Here is a 26,632-nt window from a genome sequence, read left to right on the forward strand (position 1 = left end):
TCCCTTCTTAGTATTATTCTCTGCCATTATTAAAAATATTTTATTTATTTATTTTTATTTTACTTTTCCTTTTACTCGGAACTATATAGCAGAATAGGCCAAGGTCTTTGATTTTGATCATTATTCAAACTAAAGGCTTAAAACGGGAAGCAGCGTTTCTTTTTTTATAAAGTAATCCTGCAATATTCTCTTATCAACATATTAAAAACAAAATACATAAATTATTAACCATTTTACATTTATTCAATAGTAAATAATTTATATTTACTTTTATTTTTAGCTTTGGGTAAAACTCTATCCAATTAACGTGATTAATGTATCGTATAAATGTTATTAGGAATTTTTTTTTTTACTAACTAATATTTTTTTCGGAAAACGTTTAAAAAAACTTTTTAGTTACTGACAACTAAATAAATATTTAAAAAACAAAATTGTAGATGAGATTGCAATGATAACTTGAGAAAAATGGAATAAATCTGAATTTTAGCCCAATAGGATTTAAATTTGTGGAATCAAACCTATGTTAATATATGTTATCTAATAAAAAATCTTATGTTAATACAATAAAAAACATTTTTGGATCTTTTAATGGAGTAATATTTAATTTTGATGTAGCGTGAGATATTCGTGATAATTTTGATGTTTATCGTTGAGAAACTCAAATAATTTCTTAAAAATCGGAAGAGCTGGGAAGAAAAGCAAGCAGGAACTGAGAATTTCTTCAACAAGAATTTCAATATTTTTAGTATTGTATTTAGAAAAAGTAAAAACGTATATCGTTCAATAAAAGTCAAATCTTATTTCAAATGTTTAAGAATTTTTTTACGAATATCGGCGTTTGCTTAATATTTAAGTAAATATTTAAGTATTTGTCGGTAAGCTTTTACATGAAAAAGAAACAGGAAATAGCTTAAATTATATGAATATGTTTTGAAAATTAACTGAAGCAGTGCGTTTTATGATGATGTATGAGCAATTTTTTATTTTGAGATAAAACAAGTAGGACATTTTTGAAAATTTTGTAGGAAAGAAAAATTATTATATTTTACAGAAGGGTCGGGATAGCCTGGTTGGTAGGGCACTGGGCCCATGTCAAATAGTTCGTGGGTTCAATCCCCGCCTGCCGAAAACTTCCCCTGTAGTAAATGGAGACTGATGCACGTTAAATCTGTCGAGTCACAAAGGTCTGGTCGATACGAATTCCGCACCCGGCTTGCACCGACCACAGTGCTAACTTAAAATATCCTCATTGGCAGACGGATCAAGCGTTAGAGTCCCCTTGCCGTCAAGCTAAGTGCAAGAGACTTTCGTGATTTTCCTCACCATGTATCGCAGATTGCGAATTAGTTTCATCAAAAAGTCCTCCACGAAGGCAAATTTGTCCCAATACTTGATCTAGGAGTTCCCTTGTCTTCTGGATTAGGTTCAAAATTACAAGGCTTCTGAGTTGAACATAAGTAGTCGTAAACCCAAAATTGGGTCGGCTGTTCAACGACGGGTATAGTATATTTTACAGAAACTTTCTTTTTTAAACAAAATTGTAAAGATCGAACAAAATTGTAATCAGTTTCATAAAATCACATAAGATATACAGGGTGCAAAATAAAAAGTATATAATCTGAATAACTTTTGATCTAATAATCAGAACTGTTATACAACAGAGTTTGAACATCGATAATCTTAAATTCAAAATTGTGTCGGCTGTTCAATGTCGGATTTAAAATAAAATATTGAAAATGGGTAGAAGTATATATTGCGCCCTCATCAGCCAGCTATTGAATATATTAAGAACCATAAAATCGAATTGTTTTTTGTTTCTTAATAATTTTATAAACCAGTTCAAAGCTGGATCTTGTTTTAAAAATAAATAAATAAATTCATAATTATTTTTCGGTTCAACGGATTCATAAAAAAATGAAGTAAACAAACATATACAAATATTAATATCTTCATTTTGATCGAGTATTATAAGCGCTATTTACTATATTTCAATCTACTTCTAGCCTTATCGGAATGTTTACAAGATTTGACGTTTACATATAAAAGTCAATTTTTGCTTTCATCGACTATGGTATGTTTACAGTAAAGACGAAGAAAAAAAATATCAAAGATAGTGATGTCTTATAAAAGAAGTTACTGATGGCCTTAACAAGTCCTAAAATAATCATACGCAAGATATTTCCTACTGATATAGAGGACGAGTAATTATAATTTTTGTTTTTTATCTGCTTTGAAACATATTCTCCGTTTCCACTTGTTGCTAGTTTCATAGAAATAACGTAATTTTGAAGGTTATAACTAAAATTTTATGAGAATTTTTTTTAAGTTAATAAGGAATTGATTAAAATTAACAAAAAAATGTACTATATAGTTAGCTCTTTCTATCTTTGATAAATTTAGTTTAGATTATTTGAAATAAAACTACATTCTTGTGAGGTACTGAGTTGGTAAAAGTGTTAAAATATATATAAATTTATGTCGAATTTTAATACGGGTAAAATTTCAACTTACTACTTATCCTGAGTTTAGAGATAATTATCTTCAGAGCTGTTGTAAGGGTAAAAGCAAATGCAGCACTTACCCTATGCTTCACATTTTAAAGACCCTAATTGACCCCGCGCAATGAAGAATTTTTTCGTAATAATTATAAAAAATTTAAAAAACTCTTGTAACCTCTTATGTGAAAATTTGAAAAGCGAAAACCTCTTCGCCCTCTTTGGAACTGGTTTTTGTTTATGCTCAGAGCAATGATGAAGCAGCATTATGAGTAAAATATTTACGTTCCAGCTTTAAGTTCGGTTAACAGTTAACTTTGCTACCTCACAAAATAAAAATTTGGCTAGTTGTATATTCGATTGATTCTTTATATCTCTTAAATTCGACTCTCTGCACTGACAATGGTACATATTTATAATACCGAAACGACTGTCGGCCGTTTAAACATTTTTATTTGGGTGTTCATGCTGTTTTGCACTATATCAACGCTACTTCAGGTTTTCAGCATGTGAAGTAGTTTAAAGTAGTTCATTTGAATATCTAAAATATGAAATAGTTCATTTAAATATCTAGAATGTTAAATAGTTAATTTAAATATCTAAAAGAACCTTTCTATGTTTTCATTTGATTATAAAAATGATTTATCTGGTTTCCTTGTAGCTCGTTACTAGAATGAGTGGAATGGAGATAAAAAAAAATTTCTGAATTGTACTAGTATACAGAACTTGTATTTTCAACCTAAATAAGCTCAAAAAAACTTTTTAATTTTACTAAAAACTAAAAAAATAAAATTACAAATGTATTTCTCAATTTAAAATTAAGGTCTATAATTTTTAAAAAACATTGCTGAATAAATTCATCTCAATTATCAAGTCATCATTCTTTCAGCATTGTTTATTTTTTTTTAAGGAAATATAAGGGTACAATTTTTTTTGTTGCGATGAAATCGTTACTGTAAGAGTTATAATTACTTACATAATAAAACTTCATGCCTTGCTGTGACACGTAAAATTTTTATGTATAATTTTCAAAAAATTATTATTCGTCAAATAGTTCTCATTCACTATTCGGTATTTCAGTAAAAATAAATATTAAGTGAAATTAGAAAATTTTAGGAAAATAAAAATGAGAGAACATAATCTAGTTCAGAATTTCTTATATTTAAAATGATATCCTGAAAGCATATTATTTATGAGTAACACTCCTTTAATAGTAATAATAATAAAAGTGTCTAATGCGAAGGAAATAGAAAAGAAGATTTTCTAAATGTGACCTTTTTTTCATTTCACATAATAATTTGTTATTTTTAAAATTGTTTAAAAATAACTTTTTTAATAATATCACTGTTAATATTTAATATCATCCCTAAATCAAAACTCTATAGAGAGGTGATAGCGCAAGTGAACACAACGTTTTGATATTTTACACCAACATTGCCTACTACTAATGATTTCGCACTGAGTCGGCGATTCTTATCATATTGATTGTTAGCCAAACAAATGCTAGTTGTCGTAACATAGGCTCCCAAAAGTATTGCCAAGTGTCAGATTGCTTTGTTTACTTTCGCTGTCAGTTCTCGTTGAACATAGTATTGATTACGAAAATAAGTATATTTACCCCCAGATGGATGAGGAAGCTGCACTGCTATGTTCTGTGGTAAGTTCTCATATCCACTCCAAGTACCAAGATCTACATAGGATGACACGTGACCTGAAGCACTCACCCTTGACAAAAGACTTGAAGATGATATAGGAGGTAAAGGGGATGTCTTTGAGACCAAGTCATCAGTGACTTGACTCCACATTAGAGAATTAACACTAGCATCGTGATTCCTCACATAAGGAGACATGCTCAACAGTTTTGTTGTCGAAGTTGATGCATTAGCAGCTCCACCTAGTAGCGTGCCTGTATTTGTTGTTGATCCATTATCACATATATCTGGCAGATGATGGTAGGTTATAGAGGGCGAAGGCACTACATGTAGGTTGCTAGACTCCATTCCTGCTGGGATTGGTGCAGAATTCAAGTAGCTCAGGTTTGACGATGCTAATATACTTCTAAGAGGTAAAGTATCAACAGATGAATCCCCTGCTTCAGCCATGGTTGAAAGTGTTCTTCCGAACTCTGGATGCAATGAAGCATTTAAATAATTGCCTAAACGTTCTGACATGAATTCTCGCGGAGAAGTTGGACTCCGTATGTGAGGAAAAGACGAACTATGAGGGGCATCCGAAAGATCTAAATTAAGCCGTTGAGAAAGATCACCACCATGTTGAATTATGTGTGCTTGCGCGTTCTTATCACGTTGAACTTCCTCTTTGTGGTTAGTTTCATCATTGTCGAGAACGCTACCTGTTTGCAATAGTTGACGGTGCTGTTGAAAAGACACGTTTGTATGCACATCTGCATTATCATGCAGATCTTCGGCTTGATGAAGATGGGTGATGTGTGCCTCAACATTTAAATCATCGCTACACTCAGTGTGTTCCACTCGATGGTATTCATGATTATGAGGTAGACGTGCCTCTAAATTGTTCGAGAGCGTTGAATTGAAATTTTCAGAACAGTTTTGCATATTTTCATTATCACTAGTTGGGGAATTGCGCACAATTTCATGATTTTCCGATCCATGATGACTTTTTTGTTCATTATTTAGGGTATGCATATCATTATGTAGTATAGAAGTTCGATGTGCATGTATATTAACCATATGATTCACATTCTCATTATCAGTGATTGGAAACTGATGTATGCTGTTTAATTCATTAACCTCGTGATTGTTTTTACTCTGAATTTTTGGTAAATCCTCGTGTAATGAACTTTGAGGTCCAAGAGGATGGTGAATTTCCTCTTGTGCGTTACTGTCCCCTCGATTTTCGCCAATAACACAGCCCATTGGCGAAACTCGACAGTGGGAATCCCCATCGTCGTTCTCTGAGATTGCGGGAGAATAACTGTACTCAGCATGACGAAAATGTATATGCTGTGACGTATGAAATGTATGATGATGAATGTGCGGTTGCTGATCATGAAAGTTTGTATGCTGATCATATGACTTGCTACCCCCTAAATATTTTCCTATATACATATGGTCCTCTATGTCAGAAGCAGTTTTGTAATGATCGGAATTGACCCAAAATGGGTGTCTTTGGCTGGTATCATTTTCAGAAGTGCTTCCATTATTGTCCACTTCCGAAGAAGCTTCCTTTTGCAATCCATGATCTTTGGATTGCTCTTTAATATTGTTATAATGATCATCTGCGTCTGAGTCGTCGTCTTTTTTGTCTGAAGACAAAGTATCTTGATCATGTTGAGAATGAGCCATTCTATTTTCATTGGACCTAAAATTATATTAATTAAAAAGTTGTATATAAATTAAAGGGTAGGAAATTTTGAAAGGAACATGTTCACTCAACTTATCAGATGTTAGTAATTTAATTATAAATAATACTGTCAATAAATACTCGTTCTTCAACCGTTTCGTTTAAATAAATGCCAACAAAATATTTGTTTTCATTCATTAATAAACAAAATAAATAAATAAATAAAAGTATAAAAATTAACTTTAAGTTGTAAACACTTTTGGTCAAATTTATTAAATACTTTTTTCTACGCTTAGAAACACTTATAGTTTTAAAAATAATAATTTAAGAAATAATTTCTATGCTTAATTGTATGAGCAAACATAAGAACTCTTCCTTTAAATTACAAGTTGATTTGTTGGTATGTAGATTTAAAGTATTATTATTAAAATATTTTTATTGCATTATTGTTATTATTATAAAAGTCATTTTTCATGAGTTATAGTAAAGTAGTAATATAATATCATATTTTACTGCTGATCTTATTTATGATTTCAATATACAATACCAATTTATATTGAAATTGGTATTGTATATTGAAATACTAATTATTGTCAATTTATTTTGATTTTAATAAGCATTTACCCGTATGCCCTAAATAAGGGCTGGTCGGGAAAATTTTTCCACATACAATAACAATTCGAAAAATTTAAAATTGTAACTGGGTGTTTTTGTGACGACAATATTAATACTCAAATTTTACTTTAAAATTATTTTAAAGCAATCTGGGAGATTATTTATGCTAAATATCATTCCATTCCTTTAGAGTTTTTTTAATTGGTAAGTTATTAACAAAAGAAAAGCATTACTCATGTAATTTTTGAATTACTGTAAAACATCAAATATAAAATTTTTTAAATATTTAATATCCATATAAATTTTTCTCATGAAATTATTTGTATGTTTGATAATATTAATGTACAATCCAAATTAGGCCCTGCATTTTAAAGATGTAAATTAATTACCGGCCGTATAAAGTTGGCAAGTCAATCATTCCACGTTTAAAATTTTTTTTGTCCAATACTTCTTCCCCGTAAACACTAACATCACAGAACAATAAGTAAACTAATGATTCCTTTTTTCAAGAGTAAGTTTTGGTGCATGGAAGCTGTAATTTTTGTTTTATTGAGTGGCAGAAGGGGTGTTGTCTTCCCATGATGCACCTGGAAGAAAAAAAAGAAGAAATTTATCAATTTCTTGCAGGTGTTCCTCGCACAAAAACGATAATGAATTTTTATCTAAGCTTTTGGGGTTAGATAACAAAAAAATTAAAAACCTTAAAATAGAAATCTTCAAAAGAAAAAAAATAGGTCATTAAAGTGAATTTAAAGGGGTTTTTTCCGTTAAAGAATAACCGATTAGTAATTTTTTTTTTTTTTTTTGAAGATTAAATATTAAAAAAAACGCGCTAAGAAATGTTGTTTTCGTACATAATTTAGATATTTTAAAACTGTATTTAAATATAAATAGAAACTATATGCTTATTAAGATAGAAACTATATGCTTATAAAATAGTTGTTTTTAATTATTTTATTATATTAATACTTGGAAAATTAATTAGTTTATTCTAGTATTTATTTAATATTTTCAGAATTTATATGCTTATTTAGTTAAATATTTTTTCATAATTTAATTATTATTATTTTATTGTTTTTATGTTAGATTTTTATTTATACTACTATTTTACCAGTTATTTAACCCATGTCTGATATGATTATTTGCCATCAAAATAGTCAAAAATCTAATCGAATTTTAATTTCTTATGATTTTTCTTGTACATAAGAATCTTATAGTATAATTACTAGAAAGGAAATAAAAACTTTTTTTTTATTCACAAGGGTTGGTTTATTTGTCATCAAAATTAACCGTTTTGTTAAAATAAGTTTTAAAAAAAATCTACCAATTTAGTTTTGTGCTGCCTGAAAACGCACTTCTTGGTTTCAAATTTACTTGACAAGTACTAAATTAAAATCAAACTTGGGTGCGATTTCAATAATTGGTCACTTTATTTAAATTTTTATTTAAAAAGAAATATATTCTTTCGCACACATAGATATTTTGACAAGCAATTTTCAAGCAAAATTTTTTGCAAGCATAAAAGTTAAAGTCGATTAAGTATTAAAAAAATAACTATACAAATACAACGAGAATATAAATTTTATCGAAAAAGAAGCTTACGAACTCTTTTTTTTAGGTAAAAAATAATCACTGAATTTTTTCCCCTCCATGAAGCAGTTTAATATTTAAACCTCGCGATAAGTTTTACAAATATACTTTTCAAAAAAATAAAGTCAAATTCATGAAATCCTTCCAGTTATACCATTTCGACGAAATGTACAACAAAATATTTGTTCCCTTGTGTGTTTACCACATTATTTGTCCCACACTTGTTCACTTCTACAAATACATTGAGGAAAGCAATAACTTAAATTGACAATTGATAGTGGTAACAAATAATGCAGTTAATATTAAAAAAATAAACAAAATTTCAAAAAAAAAAATTTTTTTAATATTTTTTTAAAAACGATACCTTAAAACTAAAAATAGAAAAAGAGTTTTTAAATTTTAAAAAACAAAATCTTTTATTAATGAAATTTAAACGTTAAAATTAGTGAAATGTGTGAAAAATGTACCTTGGTGCTTAGGGAAATGAAAGGAAAGAAATTAACGAGAAAATTTTAAAATTGCATTTACTTATTTATTGTAAAACTATCGAATAATGATTATCATAATGATGAATTATTGAGAAGGCATTTAAATATTTGATTAATATTAATTTGCTTATATACTTATACTTATATCGAAACTTATGCTTGAAACTTATATCGTAGAAAATAATTTGAGGACCCTAATTAGGATATATCTTTACAAAAATATAATAATAATAATAATGAGCTTTACTTTGCTTAGCGATAAATTAACTATCGTAAACTTTAACATAGTGCAAGTAAACAAAGCTTTGAAGCAAGTTCGCTTTAGTTCATAATTTAAAGCCAACAGTATGTAGAATTAGGGCAATGGCTAGCAAGTTATTCCAAAATGCACCTCATCAACGAAATTATTGCTATTATTATTTTTATTTTTTAATGAGCATATATTTCAAAAATATGCTTTTAAAATATTGGGCTTTATTGTTAACTCAATTTTTAAAACATTATTACACTGAAACTTATTTTTTGGCTTCAAATCAATCAATCTGCATATTGCTGGCTTTAAATTATAGCATTTATTATTATTATTATATTTTAGCAAAACATTTTCCTAATTGGGGTGAATTAGGCATTTTCTTTTAAATTTTCATTTCAATAAGAAATAATTTATTATAAAATAATCCATGACTATTCAATAAAAAGGATTATTTATTTTTGCACCAAACTGTTTCATGATTTGCAAATAATGATTGAGATATATTTCTTACGAATTACAATAATTGCGGAAATATAATTCTTGTGGGATGATGGGATTTAAAAAATTTTAAAAAGCAATATTGGCATAAAAATAAAGGAAATATTGACATTCAAAGTAATCTTACTGAAATATATATTTTTTAACAATGACTTATTTTCATAAATAAGGCAAATCAAACAGAATTTCTTTAATTTTATTTATGAAAACTATTAATAAATCAGACTTCTTCAATTTCAATGTAAAATTACTCTTATAAGTAATTTATGTATCAAACTTTATCGTGATTTGCTCATAATACTCGAAGAACACTGTGAGTTTAAGTAATTTTAAGTAATTTCTTAAGTAATTTCTTCTTCCAGTAAGTTTAAGTAATTTCTTAAATAGAAATTAGATGGATGATTACGACGAAAAAGTGTTGTTGACATTACAGAATGCAAAATTATTGATTTATTATTACAAAAATAGAATTTAAATAAATGATAACATTCAAAAATGTTAGCGCAACTTTAAAGTTTTAAATATAAATAACTATTTAAATACATTTTTAATCCTAATTAAAATTGCTTATAAAGTTTTACATCACGGCGATTTGTTTGAGTGATTCGTACAGAATAAATTTTGACACGACGTAATTATCTATTTAGAATATGGACATTTTGCAATGTGTAACCTATATTTAGATTTAATACAATCAACTTATATGCTTTTAGGCTAATAATATAATGTGATAAAAATTATTGAATCATGCTAAATTTGTTTAGGCTTATTTCAACAAAACTTTAATACGGCTATTTAAAATAAGCCTTCACTAGATCTGGTTCTTTATTCCAAATTGCTTGTAATAAATAAGCTTCATTGAGAAATGAATGAGATGTTTCATAATTAGCCTAAAAGATAAATGAGCTCACTGCTAAAAGCCTGTAAAATGTCAGACTAATTAGAAAATAAGAGACTTTTTTAAATAGCTTTGAGCATTGCAAAATGATAGCGGCTGTTTGCAAAGAGCAATATTACATATATACCTAGACATACATAATTATTATGTGTTTGTCGTGGTGTATAAAATATATAATCATCAGAAAGGCCCCAAAATCAATATTTTTAGAAATATATAACGACCTTAAAGGTATATATAATTTAAGTCTAAAAAAACTATCTAAAATTATCTAAATTATTATTGTTAATTAGAACTCAAAAAATATTAAAATATAATTAATTTTAATATAAATTTTCGAAACAGTTAAAATATCATTTTTAACTTTGAAGTTATTCCTTATTTCAGTTTTTTTTTGATTGAATCATAAAATCTCATTCAATATTTAAAAAATCTTCTATAATATGACTTATTTAAAAAGCAACAATTGTAGGGGAACAAAAAAAAATTGATAACAATATCTGTCCAAAGTATCATTTAAGTGATAAGAGTTTGTCTAAGATATGATAAGAATTCATATTTGTCTTAACAGAGAAGTTTAGTGATTATGCATGCGACCATGAATAGATAGATTACCACGTAATCATTTCGGTTTACTGCGTTTAGTTAGTTTATCAATGAATCAAACTAGCACATTGTTTTCATTTTCTGTTTAGTTTATTTTTACAAATATCAATTGTAAATATGATGTTTTTTCCTGAATGGGCATTTTAAAATTAAGTTTAGGTATTTCAAAAAACTTTTACATAAATTTTTCATATTAAAAATTAAAAGAAGGTGTTAAATGCATACTTTGAAATTTACTTTAAAAAATGTAACAGTTGTAGGTATATATAATTTCTTTAAAAAGAAATTGTGATTCTACAATTAAATTTGATTATTTCAAAAAATTCAAAGTTTTAACAAAATATTATAATTAGTATTTAAATTACAAAAACATTGAAATGTGATTACAAATTGACTAAGGTATAAAAACCACAATAGTAACACACAATTACACACAATACAACACAAGTAACACACAATAGTAACCACAATTTTTATAAAAATATCAGTTGCCTAAATCGAGGATCTTTCTTAAATTGTCTTTAAAAATTAAATTTTAAAAACTTAAACAAATTAGACTTTTTCGCATAAATGTTATACATTTTATGTATAGCACAATTGCAGGAGGTAGGCCAAATAACGAAAACACTTCTATACTAATTATTTTTTTTATCTCACTCATACTTAATATTCTATATATCATTTTTTAACTTTAGAAATGTTTAGATCATGTTATTGAAAATTTAATATTTTAAAAATTTAAAATTTTCCAACTCTTACGCTCGCACTGTAAAAAATTCCGGATAAAAGTACGTTGAAATACACCCAGAGTGCTGGTAATTTTTACATAAAATTCATGTTTACTGGACCATGATACAGAGTAAAAGATCTGATATACTGTATGCTGTAATAATTACCGTAAAATCACAGAATCATTTAAATTAAATAAATATTACTGCAAAAATTACGGTATAATAATTTTAGGTAAAAATGGATTTTACTGATGATGTACCAAAATTGCCAGTAATTTATACCGTAATTAGATCCGATTAGATTTTTATAGATTAATTTAGATTAGATTTTTTATATTGTACCATATTTTTTATACTATAAAGGAAATTTTGTGTTCTTCTTTATTTGACATGAATGGATAGATGGAAAAAGAATTTATTATATTCCTCATTTTATAAATCTAACGAAATATTATTGAAATTAATTGCGATAATAAAAATTTTAGATCACAAAAGTTATCTAAATATTTTCAGACTTCAAACTGTTAAATCATATTGTATCCGTTATTTTTTACTTGAAATTCATTACTGTTCTTTAACATTGAACTGAAAAGAAATTCAAGGATAAATTATACTCACATCAACGGCAGCTTTACTGATAAGTAAATTAGTTTATCTCTGGAATATTCCTTTGGGTACTAGCTAATTACACACATAAGTGTTTTTTGACCACCTTGCTGAAATCGAACTTCAAACTTTTCTTCCAACATTCGCAACGTCACAGCCAAAGGTTAAAACTCTGAAAATAGTGGAGTTGGGAAAAGAGGAAAAGGTCATCGTCGAGGTTAAGTCCCGCGACGATTAACACGCGACTCAGCAACATCCCTTTCGAACAAATACTGAATCGAATTCTCGACAATTTGTGGATGATCTTCAGAATATTCTTTTTTCTTTTTTTACTTCACTTTTTCTTGACGCACTTCATAAAATCGTGGTCGTAGTTTACGCTACCAACTCATCCCAATACATCGAGTCACTCTTGAGGAGGTCAACATGGTAAAAGATGAATATAAACAATCATTCGAATTTTTTACTTCGCAATCTACAAGCTTTCTTCGGCAATCTATCTGCCTGCCCCCCCCCCTTTTGCCGATAATCGTCGACATTTATAGTTATGGGCCACCACCAGATAAATAGTGTTTTATTAGTTGGGAAATGACGTCCCCACGCATGCTGGTAGTGTGCATGCTCCTTTCTGTCCAATTTCTAGCTAGGTGGTTTATTATAAACAACTCAGAAGATTGCGGTTTTGATTAAGAAGAAGTTTAATATCTTGGCGTTCTTGAAAATACCCTTAATAATCTTTAAATATCATTTCTGCTTATACTCTTAATTAAACATCATAGAGTGATGTGCTACTTAAAATAAAACTAATCAAAAGTGTGTACTGTGCATTTAGAGGAGACGATCAGTTCATACTTAACAATGTACACAGTAAAAAATTCCGGAACATATTATAGTGAAAGTACTGGTAATCAGGATGTCGGTACTTTTTACCGGAAAATCCGTTACATTGATAAAGCATTTTAATCTCATTTAACATTGGTAAGGCTATTAATTTTAAACTCGAAATATTACTTTAAAAAATAAAACGAAGTTCTTACTGACTTTATTTTAATTATACCAACTGTTATTTCCAACGAAAACGTCTGAAATGAAATAAAATATAAAGAAAAATATAAATAGTCTTTAATAATAATTTAACTATTTATAATATACTAAATGCACGCGAAATAATTTTTTTGTGAACTAGAACAATGCTTTTAATCGTTAGAGCTATAAAATCAATATGAAAAATCATCAATTTTGTTTTGCCACGTAAAACAAGTAATTTTGAATTCAAAAAATTACTTTTAAAAATTAAAAAAAAGTAAAGACGTACTTTTTTATTTTTATGATTCCAACAGTAAATTCTGCATTTCCTCCATTCACCAAACTGTTTTTGCATAATCCAATTCATGCAGGATAGTTTCTGGTTAGCTCAATGAACACACGCTGCGCACGTTTAAAAAGCTCAAAACTAGTAAACCGATGTATTCAGATGTTTAGTTTATATAGTGTTCATTAACTGATAACATATAGAAAATTCGTGAACATGAAGAAGAATTTGTCATTTAAACGACGTGTGGACATTCCGAAAGGGAAAAAAAATATTTGTGCATCACTGATTGTTCTCTTAGTCAACCCCCAACAGAACTGTGTTCATACAGTACTGATAACAAATCAAGATTGCCTGCTTCAAATACATTAGGGGTATGACATTTAAGGTAGCATCGTATTCAGAAGGAAATGTGATCTAGGACTTTAACCTCACCAAACAAAAATAACTGAAAGAAAAAAGTATTTAAAATTTGGAGGAAAACAATCCATTTATTGATAGAAATTTTGGAGTTAGTTGAGCCATAATTGCAATATTATTGCTCTTCTCAAACCTAATTCCTCAATATTATAGTTCAACTTGAAAGGAATATGGGGATAAGTTGAACCAAATTATTGCTCTTTTTAAATATTATAGAACTTGAAAGGAAACGTGATTTAATTAAACACCTTAGAAATAGTGTTACTCATCTTAAGCCTAATTATACGCTACTATTTGTTCAATTTGGACAAAAACACGATTCAATTTAACACTTAAGCAATGCTATTGCTCTTCTTAAACCCAATTCCTCGATATTATAGCTCTTCTTAAACCTAATACATTGATATTATAGTTCAACTTGAAAGGAAACGTGATTTAATTTAACACCTGAGCAATATTTGTGCTCTTCTTAAATCTAATTACACGTTACCATAGCTCAACTTGGATAAAACAAGGTTTATTGCAACACCTGAGCAATATTGTTGCTCTTCTTAAACCTAATTACGAGTTACAGTTCAACTTGAAATATGATTTAATGCAATATTAATGCTATTCTTAAGCAATATCCTTAGCAATATCCTTAGCAATATTAATGCTATTCTTAAGCATTATTACACAATTCCATTAAGTAACTAGAATAGAAACATTCAATTTAACACTTTAGCAACATTAAGGCTCTTCTTAAATCTACGATATTAAATACACGATACGATAGATTAACTTTAAAGGAAATGTTTAAGCACCTTACCAATATTATTGCTCTTTTTTAACCTAATTACACTATATACTATAGTGTATAGCGTTCTACTAGTTACTATAGTTCAATTTGAGCTGAAACATGGTTTAATTTAACAACGTGACAATATTATTTCTCTTCTTATACCTAATTATATGATATTTTAGTACAAATTGGAAAAAAACAAGGTTAAATTAAAGCTACTCGATTTTCAGACAAATTCACAGTAAAACATGATTTTCAGACAAATCTATATAAATAAAACAGAATGTATATATGTTCGTGATATATCTGTATATACCTTATACAAACCCACAATTCCTAGCCAATTTGCAAAATACTTGGTGTCTACACGGAGGATCTAACTTTCAAACTCCCTCCAACCAACATTTAGCGTGCTACATGCCAAAAAGAAAGTTTTCCATAGGATTTAATAAATATTTCATAACATGAGTGCTTTTCTAGTTTGCAGCTCTAGTCAATAAAAAATAAGTTTTATCACACGTTTTTATGAAGGATTTATTTTTAGTTTTTCTTGTTAAGCTATCTCAATTAAAATCAACGTTAATAATTCCACTACGCATTATGATGACCTCGCTGGATTCACATCTTAGAAGGCATATGAAATCACCTGTTTCACAATCGCTCTTAGAGAGTATTTCTATTAACTCAAGTAATGAAAACTGAACAAGAACTAATAAAGTAAATTTGAAGTTACTAAGCCGTGGGAAAATTGGGGTAAATTCTGAATATTAGAGATTTTATTTCATAACCTTCGTTGGACAGCAGACTTAATTTTGAGTATACGACTACCAATGTTCGATTCCGTAGCCTAGTAATTTTGAACCTAATCCAGAAGACAAGAAAACTCCTGGATTGGGAGAAATTTGCCGGAGGACTTATTGATGGAACTAATTCGCATTTGCGATATATGGTGAAGTAAATCACGAAAGCCTCTTATAGTTAGCTTGATGGCAAAGGGACTCTAACCCATGATCCGTCTGCCAGTGAGGGTATTTTAAGTCAGCACTGTGGTCGGTGCGAGCCAGGTGCGGAATTCGTATCGACCAGACATCGCTGGGGTTAGACCTGGGGCACCTCATTGGAAAATGATCGCTCTATCCTCCGAGCCATCGTAGCTCAAATATCAAAGATTAAATAATATTATATGTGTAGCTAATATTTATTTTGGTAATTTAAACTTCTTACTCATGTTATTAATTCTAATAGTATGAAACGGCACGAGAAAATAAAGCAAACTATAAAAACATAAAGGTTGCGCTTTAAATGCTATAAATGTGTAGAGTATGGTGATATTAGAGTACTTATTTGTTTCGGAGGATCGTGAAACACCTATTAATACAGTACCTATATTTGCATAATTGATTGTCATTATATTATGACAATACAAGTAGTATTTAACTAAGCATTAGTGACATCAATAGTAGATTGACGATTTTGTACGACCTTTAAAATAAGTTATTATAGTGCGCTTGCTAAAAAAACGATCATAAAAGTATTAGTGTCGTTGATAATTGTTAGATGTCTATATGTTAATTGTATTGCTATATGTCTTTTAATTATTGCACGGTTTCATTATGTTGATTAATAAAAAATTTTTAATTATTAACTTTTTTCACCCCGTACAAAAAAAGATGTATTCAGCAAGCTCACAATTAAATTGATAAAGCGTCTTCTCCACAAGAAAACATTTATTTCAAATAGACTCTTGAACTGATTAATATTTTCAGCGGTTGAATATTATTGATGAAAATTTAAAAAATGATTAAAAAAAGCTGAGTAAAATGTGTGAAGCAACGATTATTAATGTAATGTTTTTGGGCGAAGGATCTTAGCCATAGTTACAAGCTTTTACCCATCTAATTTTTTCTTATTTTTTTATTTTTTTGTAAATCAATTTTAAATAATCTGATCCGAAAAAAGTCTTGCTGAGAGCAGCATAAGCTGCTAAAAGGTATGAAAACGCAACATTATAGGTTGTTAAACTATATAATTATGTTTTTATTTTTTTGTGCAGGGAATTTTGCAAAAAAAAACATGTTGCTGAATGTATGCTGCCTATACTGCTGAAATGTATGAAAAACACAAAGGTATGAGTTGATAAACCGTATAATTATATAATAAAAAAGAATTTGAACTCGTATGTTAGATTTCTCACTAACTGAATAGTTCCTTCCTTGTTGAATGACATTATTATTATTATTATTATTATCATATGATGCCATAATAGGCATTACGTATTTTCTAGCTTTAAAAATTTCTTACATATAATTTCTTTAAATCATTCTCAATACAATTTTAATTTAATGTATTTAATTTTTCTTACATTTTATAAAAAGCAAATATAAATATTTTATTCTCTTCTTAATAATCAATGTAACGGTTAACTTTTTAATTCAATGCAAATGTAAGAGTCATTAATTAACTGTCGCGACTAAATCGAAGATCAAAATCTATTTTTAACTCGTTATTCTTTAAATTACTTTATTTCACCTACCACAAAAATATTACAGAGTTATATTAATTCTCACAGTCTTTTTGGTGATTACGCTATAACCAAATTATTTCAATTCAATAGAAATTACCGGAAGTTGGCTTTGTTTTCAGATATTTTATCTTTCGATAAATTGTCAACTATGGATTTCTTCCCATGCTCCAAACTGTCCGTTGGGAACAATTCAATTACTTTTAATTTTGAAATCTTGGAGTTTAGGACTGAAGTGGTTTCAACCATCGGTCCAACCGTTAATAAAACTTTACTAAAATCTTCATGTTAGAAATATATGCATCTCTTCATCTCAATAAGGGATCTTCTTTTGATTTTTGATATATAAGGTGAATTTATAATGATATTTCTAAAAAAAAATAAAGCAGCAATTCTTCTTTTAAAATAATTTTGTTCAATTCTCTGAAATTATCCTCCTTTGTCGTAAGAGACGAAAATATACTAAATATCATTACTACAACAGTCAAAATCTTCACAAAAACTGTAATGAATTTACCTCCATCATATAAACGGGAACAAATTCCATAAAATAACTAAAATGGACCACCTCTTAATAAATAACTAAAATAGAACTAAACTTCCTTCAAACTATCATTATTTGTACTTAATTGCAAAAATGAGTCTGCAAAATTATATATTATAGTTATCAATGTTAATCAATAAATTAAATACTTTCTATTTAAGCGTATCAAAAATGGGATTAGCCTCACTTTCATGTTTAAACTAGTCCCTTTTACCTTATTTTAAAACTAGTACCCCCCTAACTTATTTACAGCTTACCTAATAGCTAAATAGAGAGCACCATAAATCATACAAAGAGTATCATGACATATAATACTTTTATATTAACATTAGGGGATGTACAACTTCTAACATTAATAAGTTATAGTATCTAGAAAATAATATGGTCTCATGTGCTCTAAAAGATGGGCACTAAAAATCTGCAGAATTTAATTTCTGCAATTTTTTTAAAAATGAAACGATTAAAAAGGGATAAATTTAAAGAATTATACTATTTCTTTAATAAGCGAAAACAGCAGAGAAATTTCCAAAACATCATTTTTAATTTCAGTTCTTACATGACAAAATCTGTCGAATCGTTATTGAAGTCAGTTAAATTTGAAATATCGAAACTTTGATTGCCTATTAAAACTTGAAAGCGTTTCAAATTATCGACTTCCAACTATTCTCAGGAAATCAAACAGGTTTTTATTTTAAAAATATCACTTTCATCTATAGTGATTCTTTAGATTTGGTGGGGTTTTTTTGTTTAATCCTAGCTTAAATAAAAAAATTTCTTTCCTAAGGTGTTGAATTTTTATTTCATTTTTGAAAGGGTATTTTTTAAATATATACTAAAGGCTGTCAATTAAGAACACACTGTTATCTAGCAAGATCGGTAATTTATTAAATTTTTCATTCTATTTACTTGCTCATTATCATAAATAAAATTTTCTACGCGTCTTTATTTGTATCGAACAAATTGATTTGACTTGTAAAATAAATAATAGTTTTGTTACTATTATGCACTGAAATTCAATTTCGCGAAATCAATGGCCTGCAACGAGCCGATAAAATTATCGAAAGAATTTTCTTATCCTCTTTTACACGGAATTGTTTAACTACTTAATCGATTTAAACGTCGAAATTCGAGTTAAATACAAGATTACGCAATTATATTTACTCTTCTTTAAAGTCACTTTAAGTTAATAGTATTTTATCGTCTAATAAACTGCATTGTTTATTAAATTATATGATAGGCTTTGTTTGCAATGATATATATACCATTTCCAAAGGAACTAAAATATTCACAAAATAAACAAAATTAGACTCATTTTAAAAAATATCTACTGTATAATTATATGATTACTTGCATTGTACAGAAAACACATTCTTCGATTATCTATTATTTTATCTGTTTTTAGATTTATTTATTTAGTGCATCATAATTCGGTATTTAACTAAAAGTGAAATACTAAATTATGGTCTATACTTAATTAATTAGTTTTATACTTAATTATAATAAAGTGAAATAATTAATTTTTTAAGTAATTTTCCTAACGCAGCTATATTTTCATTTCTTCCATCAAAGTATTCCATTAACAAATTTTCTAAATTCTTAAAAACTAAATTTTGCTAAATTTTTTTAAGTATGCAAAATAACCCATTACTGCACTGAGAAAAAAAAATTGGTTAAAAATGCCAGAATATAGTAAAATTTACCGTGTTTTTGGTTCTATAGGAACACCAAAAAGATCGATAATTTTTACCGCTTTGAAGCTTTTTGGTAATGACTTTGATAAAATTAAGAAAAAAATATTGTTTTATACTGTGTGATAAAATTTGGTAAATGAGGTAAAATTTGGTAATTTTACCATGATAACCTCAGAATTGTCATGAAAACCATTAAGTCGACTAAATTTACTCTTAAGTTTTGTATATTTTACTAAATGTGTGGTAATAAGAACTATAATAGAGGAATTATAATATATATATATATATATATATATATATATATATATATATATATATATATATATATATATATATATATATATATATATATATATATATACACACTACCGGTCAAAAGTTTGCGAAAATTTTTAAATCTGCAAAGAAAAGGCCTAAATTCAAATGTTCATAGAACTGCGAAAAATCATTCAAATGGCATGAAAATTTGATATGTTCTGAAGTGAACCCTCTACTGTTAGTTACATATGATCAAATTGCAATACTTTGTTTTTTTGCGAACTGAATCCAGCTTTTCATCACGGATTGTTTTTATGGTGAAAAAAGTTGTTAAGTTTGAACACTTGCCAAACTTGCAAAAAATATTTTTTGTACTTTCTGTTAATAGAAAATAGTTATTTGAACAGTTCTATGTAAGCCCTCAAAATTTCAAATTGATTCGATTTTTTTTGACGAAGTTATAGAATTTTGAAAAACATATGTACTTCTCTCGATTTTTGAGCATTCCACATATGCAGTCTTCTGGTCTATACATCTTCTATCAAAGAACTTTTTAATTTTTATGTTTCTATATTTTCAAATAATTAATATTTATCATAAAACAAATACTCTTATTCATTATTGTAATTATTATTGTTTATATTTATTGTTTATATTTATTGCTTACCTGTATTAGTTTTGTTGTGATATTTTTACTTTATATTAAATTAAATTAAAAAGTTATAACAATAATTACATAAATAATTCTAAAAAAATAATAACAATAGTATAAAAAATTTGCATTTTTATTAAACTATTTTATTTACAACAGGTCAAATATTTAACATATTCTTATTCGTATTTTGTAATTAAATAAATTAACATTTAAATCTTAGATTCCTCGAACCATCCACCTTTTGCTTTTATTATAGCCTTACATATGCATAGCATTCGTTCTAATAAACCATTAATCACTTCAAGTGATATAGAGTTCCATTCCTGTTGTAAAATGTCCCATAACTGACTTCGATTCAAATATCAGAGCATCGTTTGCAAGAACAAACAAATTTTAGATGAAATGTGACATCTATGAGATATTGTTTTAATTATATTCATAATAAGTTCCTTGTAGTAACAATAATTACAATAATAAATAAGAATATTTGTTTTATAATCAATATTAATTATTTGAAAATATAGAAAACATTAAAATTAAAAAGTTCTTTGGTCGAAGATGTATAGACCAAAGGACCGCAAATGTGGAATGCTTAAAAATCGAGAAAAGTACACATGTTTTTCAAAATTCTATAACTTCGTCAAAAAAAATCAAATCGATTTGAAATTTTGAGGACTTACATAGAACTGTTCAAATAACTATTTTCTATTAACAGAAAGTACAAAAATTTTTTTTGCAAGTTTGGCAAGTGTTCAAACTTAACAACTTTTTTCACCATAGAAACAACTCATGATGAAAAGGTGGATTCAGTTCGCAAAAAACAAAGTATTGCAATTTGATCATATGTAACTAACTGTAAAGAGTTCACATTAGAACATATCAAATTTTCATGCCATTTGAATGATTTTTCGCAGTTCTATGAACATTTGAATTTAGAACTTTTTTTTGTAGATTTCAAAATTTTCGCAAACTTTTGACCGGTAGTGTATATATATATATATATATATATATATATATATATATATATATATATATATATATATATATATATATATATATATATATATATATATATATATATATATATATATATATATTATTACCAAGAATTATGGGTTATTTTTTCTAACAGAGATGTCAGTAGCATATCGTACATTAATTTTACCAGGATTTTTTTTCCGTGTATTATACATATTAATTCTTAAGTTACGAATTTATCAATCATATCATAATTATTCAATTTTATTAAACCTAAATTATTAAGGATTAAATAGTTTGAATAGTTAATTCAGAGTATTTGATTTTAGAAAGAACTAAGCCAATGAATATTTAATATTTGTAGTAATAATAAAATAATTACCAATTTAATGACTTTTTTAATATAATTTGCATTGTAATGAACATTAAAGTTATCATTTAAACTAAAAAAAAAGTTTTCTGATAAAGATCGCTCCCATAATTATATTTTGGTTTGTTAATTTTTGAAAGAAAGGCTAATGATACATTGTTAGAAATTTTGGAGTATGTTGTACCCTAAAATATTTCAAATTTAATGCAACATAGTTGCAACCAAGTTGAACCATATTATTGTACCATATCATTGTACATAGTTTAATTTGAATGGAAAAATCGTCAAATTTAACACCTTTACTTAGCTTACAGCAAATTATCACAGTATTAGGGGTTATGGTACCTATATTATGATTGATTTTTTAGAGAATGTACCTGACTAAATCAATGTTTGTGCTGAATTTTTTTTCTTCAAAATATAAAAATATCTAAAAATGTTTGCTCTTTATTTATTTCTTTAAATTTACAGAATAAACAAGCATACATTATAATATATACAAATAACAGGGTCAAAAATTATTGAAGATGTAATTTTTTTTTTTTTTTTTTGTGCTCTGTATATCAGCTTTATCATTATTGGTGACCTTTTATCTGTATATAACGGTTTAATTAATTGGAAAAAAAACGATTTTATTCGTATTTGATAAATTCTTATAAAAATTTTCTTTCACATTACCATATCAAACAAAATGATAAAACTTAACCTGACAAAAAATGCCAGAACTGAAATAAGACAGAATCTGTTACAAAAACTTTGTATTGATAGCTCATGTAAAGTTCTGTAGTTTGTTTTCTAGTCTTTTTGTTTGTTGTTAGTTCAATTCTAGTTTGTTTTTAATTTATGTAAGCATTGAAACTTGTGTTTCTTTGTAATTTATATAGATTTATACAATGCTTTAACTGCAAAATGACGAAATTTCTGGAATAAATATAATTTTGCTTTGTATCTAATTAGTAAATATTGGAAAATTACGTAAAAAAGGGTAGATTTAAACCTTATTGAAACAAAACATATTACACTGAGAAAAAAAGTATAGTCAAAACTTCCAGAATATGGTAACATTTATCGTGTTTCTGACTCTATGCTCTGTAAAAAATTTATACTCGATTATCACAAAACATTCTTCGTTTTTTTTTTTAAATTGTTTTTTTTCTTGATGAAACCGTTTCTTGGTATATGCTCCGGGCAAAAATTTCATCTAAGTGACGAAATAGCTATCGTCACTTCTTCGAGGAAACGAATTTCGTCAAAATTAAAGAAATATTTCGTCATTCTATTTTTTTCAACAAATAAAAAAACTTATAGTCTCTAATTTATTATTAATCACTTTAACGTAGGCACCACATTAGACATCACGACTCAACAAAGACAAATAGGTAACTTGCACCTATGCCCGAAGAGGGATTCGAACTCCTGATCTTCCTGATGGTACACGGCCAATTTGTTCACCACCATACAACCACTCAGTGATACCAAGTTATAAACATTGATAAATTAATGAATTCGTCAGTTTATTTTCGATTGTCTAGTCTTTATTCCAGTTAACAGTCTCCCACAAAGCACTACGAAGAAATTTGTAATTGAGGGAATATTTTCGTCATACATCTGAAAGTTCACGTTTCGTCACAAATCATAAGTAATTTCTCGATGAAATAATTCTCAAAATTAACGAAATACTGTTCAAGGATTCTGAATCGTCAAAAGTGAGAGTTTTATTTCTGAGAGTGTGGCAACACCAAAAAAGAACTGTAATTTTTCCCAAAGTGTTTTGGTAATGAACTTGAGGTAGTTAAAAAGTAAAATATGGTTTTATGATATGCGATAAAAATTGGTAAATATGGTAAAATTTAGTAATTTCATAATGATACTTAATAGAGCATACCATAAAAGCCATTTATTTAGTTAAATTTTTATTTAAGTTTTATATTTTTTACTAAATGTATTATAATTAACTTTTAAACTATTTTGAAAAAAAAAAATATTCTGGTCAGACGTTACAATATGAATGATTTATATATCGCATAATTTTGATTTCATTAACCAGAATGTTGTTCCTCCGCTCACAAAGCCACTTTTTCAAAGCTAAAACTCAATAAGGCAAAACATATTTTAAGATCTAAACATGTCCTTGATTGACGGGTCTCCACTATTTCCGTTAACCGGACATAAGACTAAGTTTCTTATATCCGCACTGTTTCTCTACCTCCGGCGGACCCTCCTGCAACGGCATTTCTTACAAAACATTTGTTTAAAAGAATAATCTAGTTCTAAATAATTGAGGTTTACTCCAAACAATGATTTACTTTGGAAATATAGCATCCAATACAACAAGTTTAACAAATATAAAATGAGAACTAGTTCCAAACAAGAAAACTGAAGCTCCATTAAAAAAAAAAAAACTAATAATAACTATGAAACTTTGAAAACCAAACCAAAATCCCTTAAAATTCAATAATAATAATAAATCCATTGAATGTTTAGCGAACAGTTTTAAATTAAATGATTACCTCTAAAACTCAAAGAAAATCCAACGAATTTGCTTATGATAAAAAGTTCAAATGTTGCTGAAAGCCTAACAAAAATTTCTAAAAAATGGAGAAAAAAAGTACAATATATGTTTAGTAAACAATTTAATTTTGATAGAAAACTGAACAAAAGCTTCTTAATTTCAGGAGAAAAAAATCAAAACAATGTCTAGTAAATAACTAAACTTTTGCTTAATGTTTTACCATATTGTATTGAATTTCCCAAGACTATATCGCATGCAGTGTTTTGGCTACAATTGTTAAAATAAACTGATTAACCAAAACCCTTTTAAACTATTTTTGGGCATTAACTATAAAATTAGTGATTGAATAACAGATTTGTTTTATTCTGTTAGACCATAATATATTATAAATTAAGTAACAAAAATGAAGCTTTTCAACTTACATTTCCCCGATTTCCAAATGTCAATAAAGACTCAACATTCATCTTTTTCAATTTTCATTTTTTTTATTATTTTTTTTTATGTAGCAACCTTATAATCATTGCATCAACTTCATCGCCGAATCGATGAGCGCCATAGTCACTTGAACCAAAGTAGTTCAAAGAAAAATGATCATTAATAAGTTTTGGGACTCTGAAATATTCGGAAGTAAGTATAGTCAAGCATTTTTAGCCATTAATGAAATGTGTGCACGCCATTGAGAGCAATTTTTTGATTTAATGAGAGAAAACACATTTTCTTTAGTAATTGAAGAAAACGATAAAACTTAAACTAGATAGTTTGGCTAGCCGGCTAGTCGGGAAAATCGTGCCACTTCATTGTCTACAGTCAGTAGAATTATCATTGTCCAGAGGCAGTTCATTCACTAAAATTTAATCCGAACACATCTCCAATAATAAAATGTTAAACTATTGTTCTATATTAGATTAGTGGCTGAATTGTGTGAATAAATGGAAGAATGAACTCCACCGGTAGAGGAAATCATTTCAAACCGTTGTCCAACAGTAACAGTATATTCAGTTACTTAAATAAAATCCGAATACATTACTTATAAACTAGAGGATACTAAGATATTCTAAAAGCATGGGATAAATTAGTGACTAGATTGCGTGGCTAGTTAGAGAATGGATCTCACCAGTCTCCAAACTCCTGCCATACCATTGTCCAGAGTCAATAATATTCAATCCACTGACAATGCGAAGATACTAAGTTACTGCTAAAAAAACATGGGATAAATTGGTAACCAGTCGGAGAATGGAGCCCACCAATCGGACAAATCATGTCACACCATTGTCCAGAGCCAATAATATTTATTCATTAGAATTCTGTCCGGCAGCATCACCGATAATACGAAGGTAATAAGTTACTGTTCCAAAAGCATGGGATGAATTTGGCCAGTCAGAAAGCAGATCTCACCCATCGGAGAAATCATGCCACCATTTTTCGTAGTAAATAATATTCAATGCCGAAATTTAATCTGGATAAACGCTGTCTTTTTTTAATAAGATTATAAGTTACTGTTCCAAAAATATGTAATTGATCAGTGTCTGGGTAGCGTGGCTAATCAAGGAACATGGCAAACCATTTTCCAGAGAGCCAGTAATATTTGTTCAGTAAAATTTAATCCAACACATCACCGATACTAATAAAATCTTCAAATGTTATTCCATGCCTATACTAGATAATGGATAAGCCGAAGAAACATACCAATGATAAGAAAATATAATATTCCATTAAAAAAAATTAATCCGAACAAAACTCCAACACTCTGAAGATTTTAAAATATTATTCCAAGCTTGTGAGAGATAAGTGACTAGCCGGAGAAAGTCAGGGAAATCGAGACCTAGAGCCGATAATATTTCACCAGAAAAATTCAATCTGAACGCACCAACAATACTTTTAAATCCAATTCATGTTCCAAAAAGCGGTAAAACAACTTAGTGCGCTGCATTTAATATCAAAACTCAAAGAATAAATTTTATGCAATATGATAACGTTTCACGCAAGATGTTGGAAGCGCTTTCGAAAATTATCACTGTATCCTGATGAATGCTCGATATCCTATCGTTGTGGCCTCCGGTCCCACTACTATCTCTGTATTGACCGGGAAATCTTTTTTTTTTTCTTTAAAAATTGACACACAACACAACCTGAACGGTGGATCAGCTGTTTTCTGGTGTTTGTTTGAGATCATTTTGATGATACTCGGGCAGATTTGTATTCGATTATGGTATCTTGTCGAATATAGGCAGAAGTTATCACTGCTAGCTTTAAAAATTAATCAAGATACAGAGATTGCTAAGAAAACGCAAAAAGAAAATTAAATCTGATTTCCAAGGTATACATTAAACAGTTTACAGAGACCATTTAAGAAACAGAAAATAACTTATATTGTATATATACGTGAAAATTTTTGGTCTATAGTTGCCCCCATATTTTGGTGTTAAGCTAAACTAAAATTTGCACAGTGCATGTAGTCACGATTCTTATATTTTACTGTTGCAGGT

At 28.0% G+C, this 26,632-nt stretch overlaps 1 protein-coding gene across 10 annotated transcripts in view; it reads right to left on the bottom strand.

Annotated features, from left to right (window-relative positions):
• Positions 1-26,632, bottom strand: part of LOC107456523 (uncharacterized) — a 60,106-nt gene that overhangs the window by 13,574 nt on the left and 19,900 nt on the right. For 3 of the 10 annotated variants that reach the window (XR_011637283.2, XM_071183439.2, XM_071183442.2), the window contains exons 2-3: positions 6,824-7,021; positions 4,114-5,837 (exon numbers count right to left, since the gene is read on the bottom strand). Coding sequence is in view for 7 of the 10 variants with exons in the window: in XM_071183439.2 (XP_071039540.2) it covers positions 4,114-5,837; positions 6,824-6,852 (1,753 nt within the window). In the remaining 3 variants the exon portion in view is untranslated. Of the gene's footprint in view, positions 1-4,113; positions 5,838-6,823; positions 7,022-12,116; positions 12,741-13,419; positions 13,568-26,632 lie in introns of those variants that run through there. The other 7 variants (XM_071183443.2, XM_071183440.2, XR_011637282.2 and 4 more) reach the window with 6 other exon arrangements.

Source organism: Parasteatoda tepidariorum, chromosome 7 (genome assembly GCF_982258835.1).
Source record: "Parasteatoda tepidariorum strain Cologne lab strain chromosome 7, Ptep-v5.0, whole genome shotgun sequence".
Lineage (NCBI taxonomy): Eukaryota > Metazoa > Arthropoda > Arachnida > Araneae > Theridiidae > Parasteatoda > Parasteatoda tepidariorum.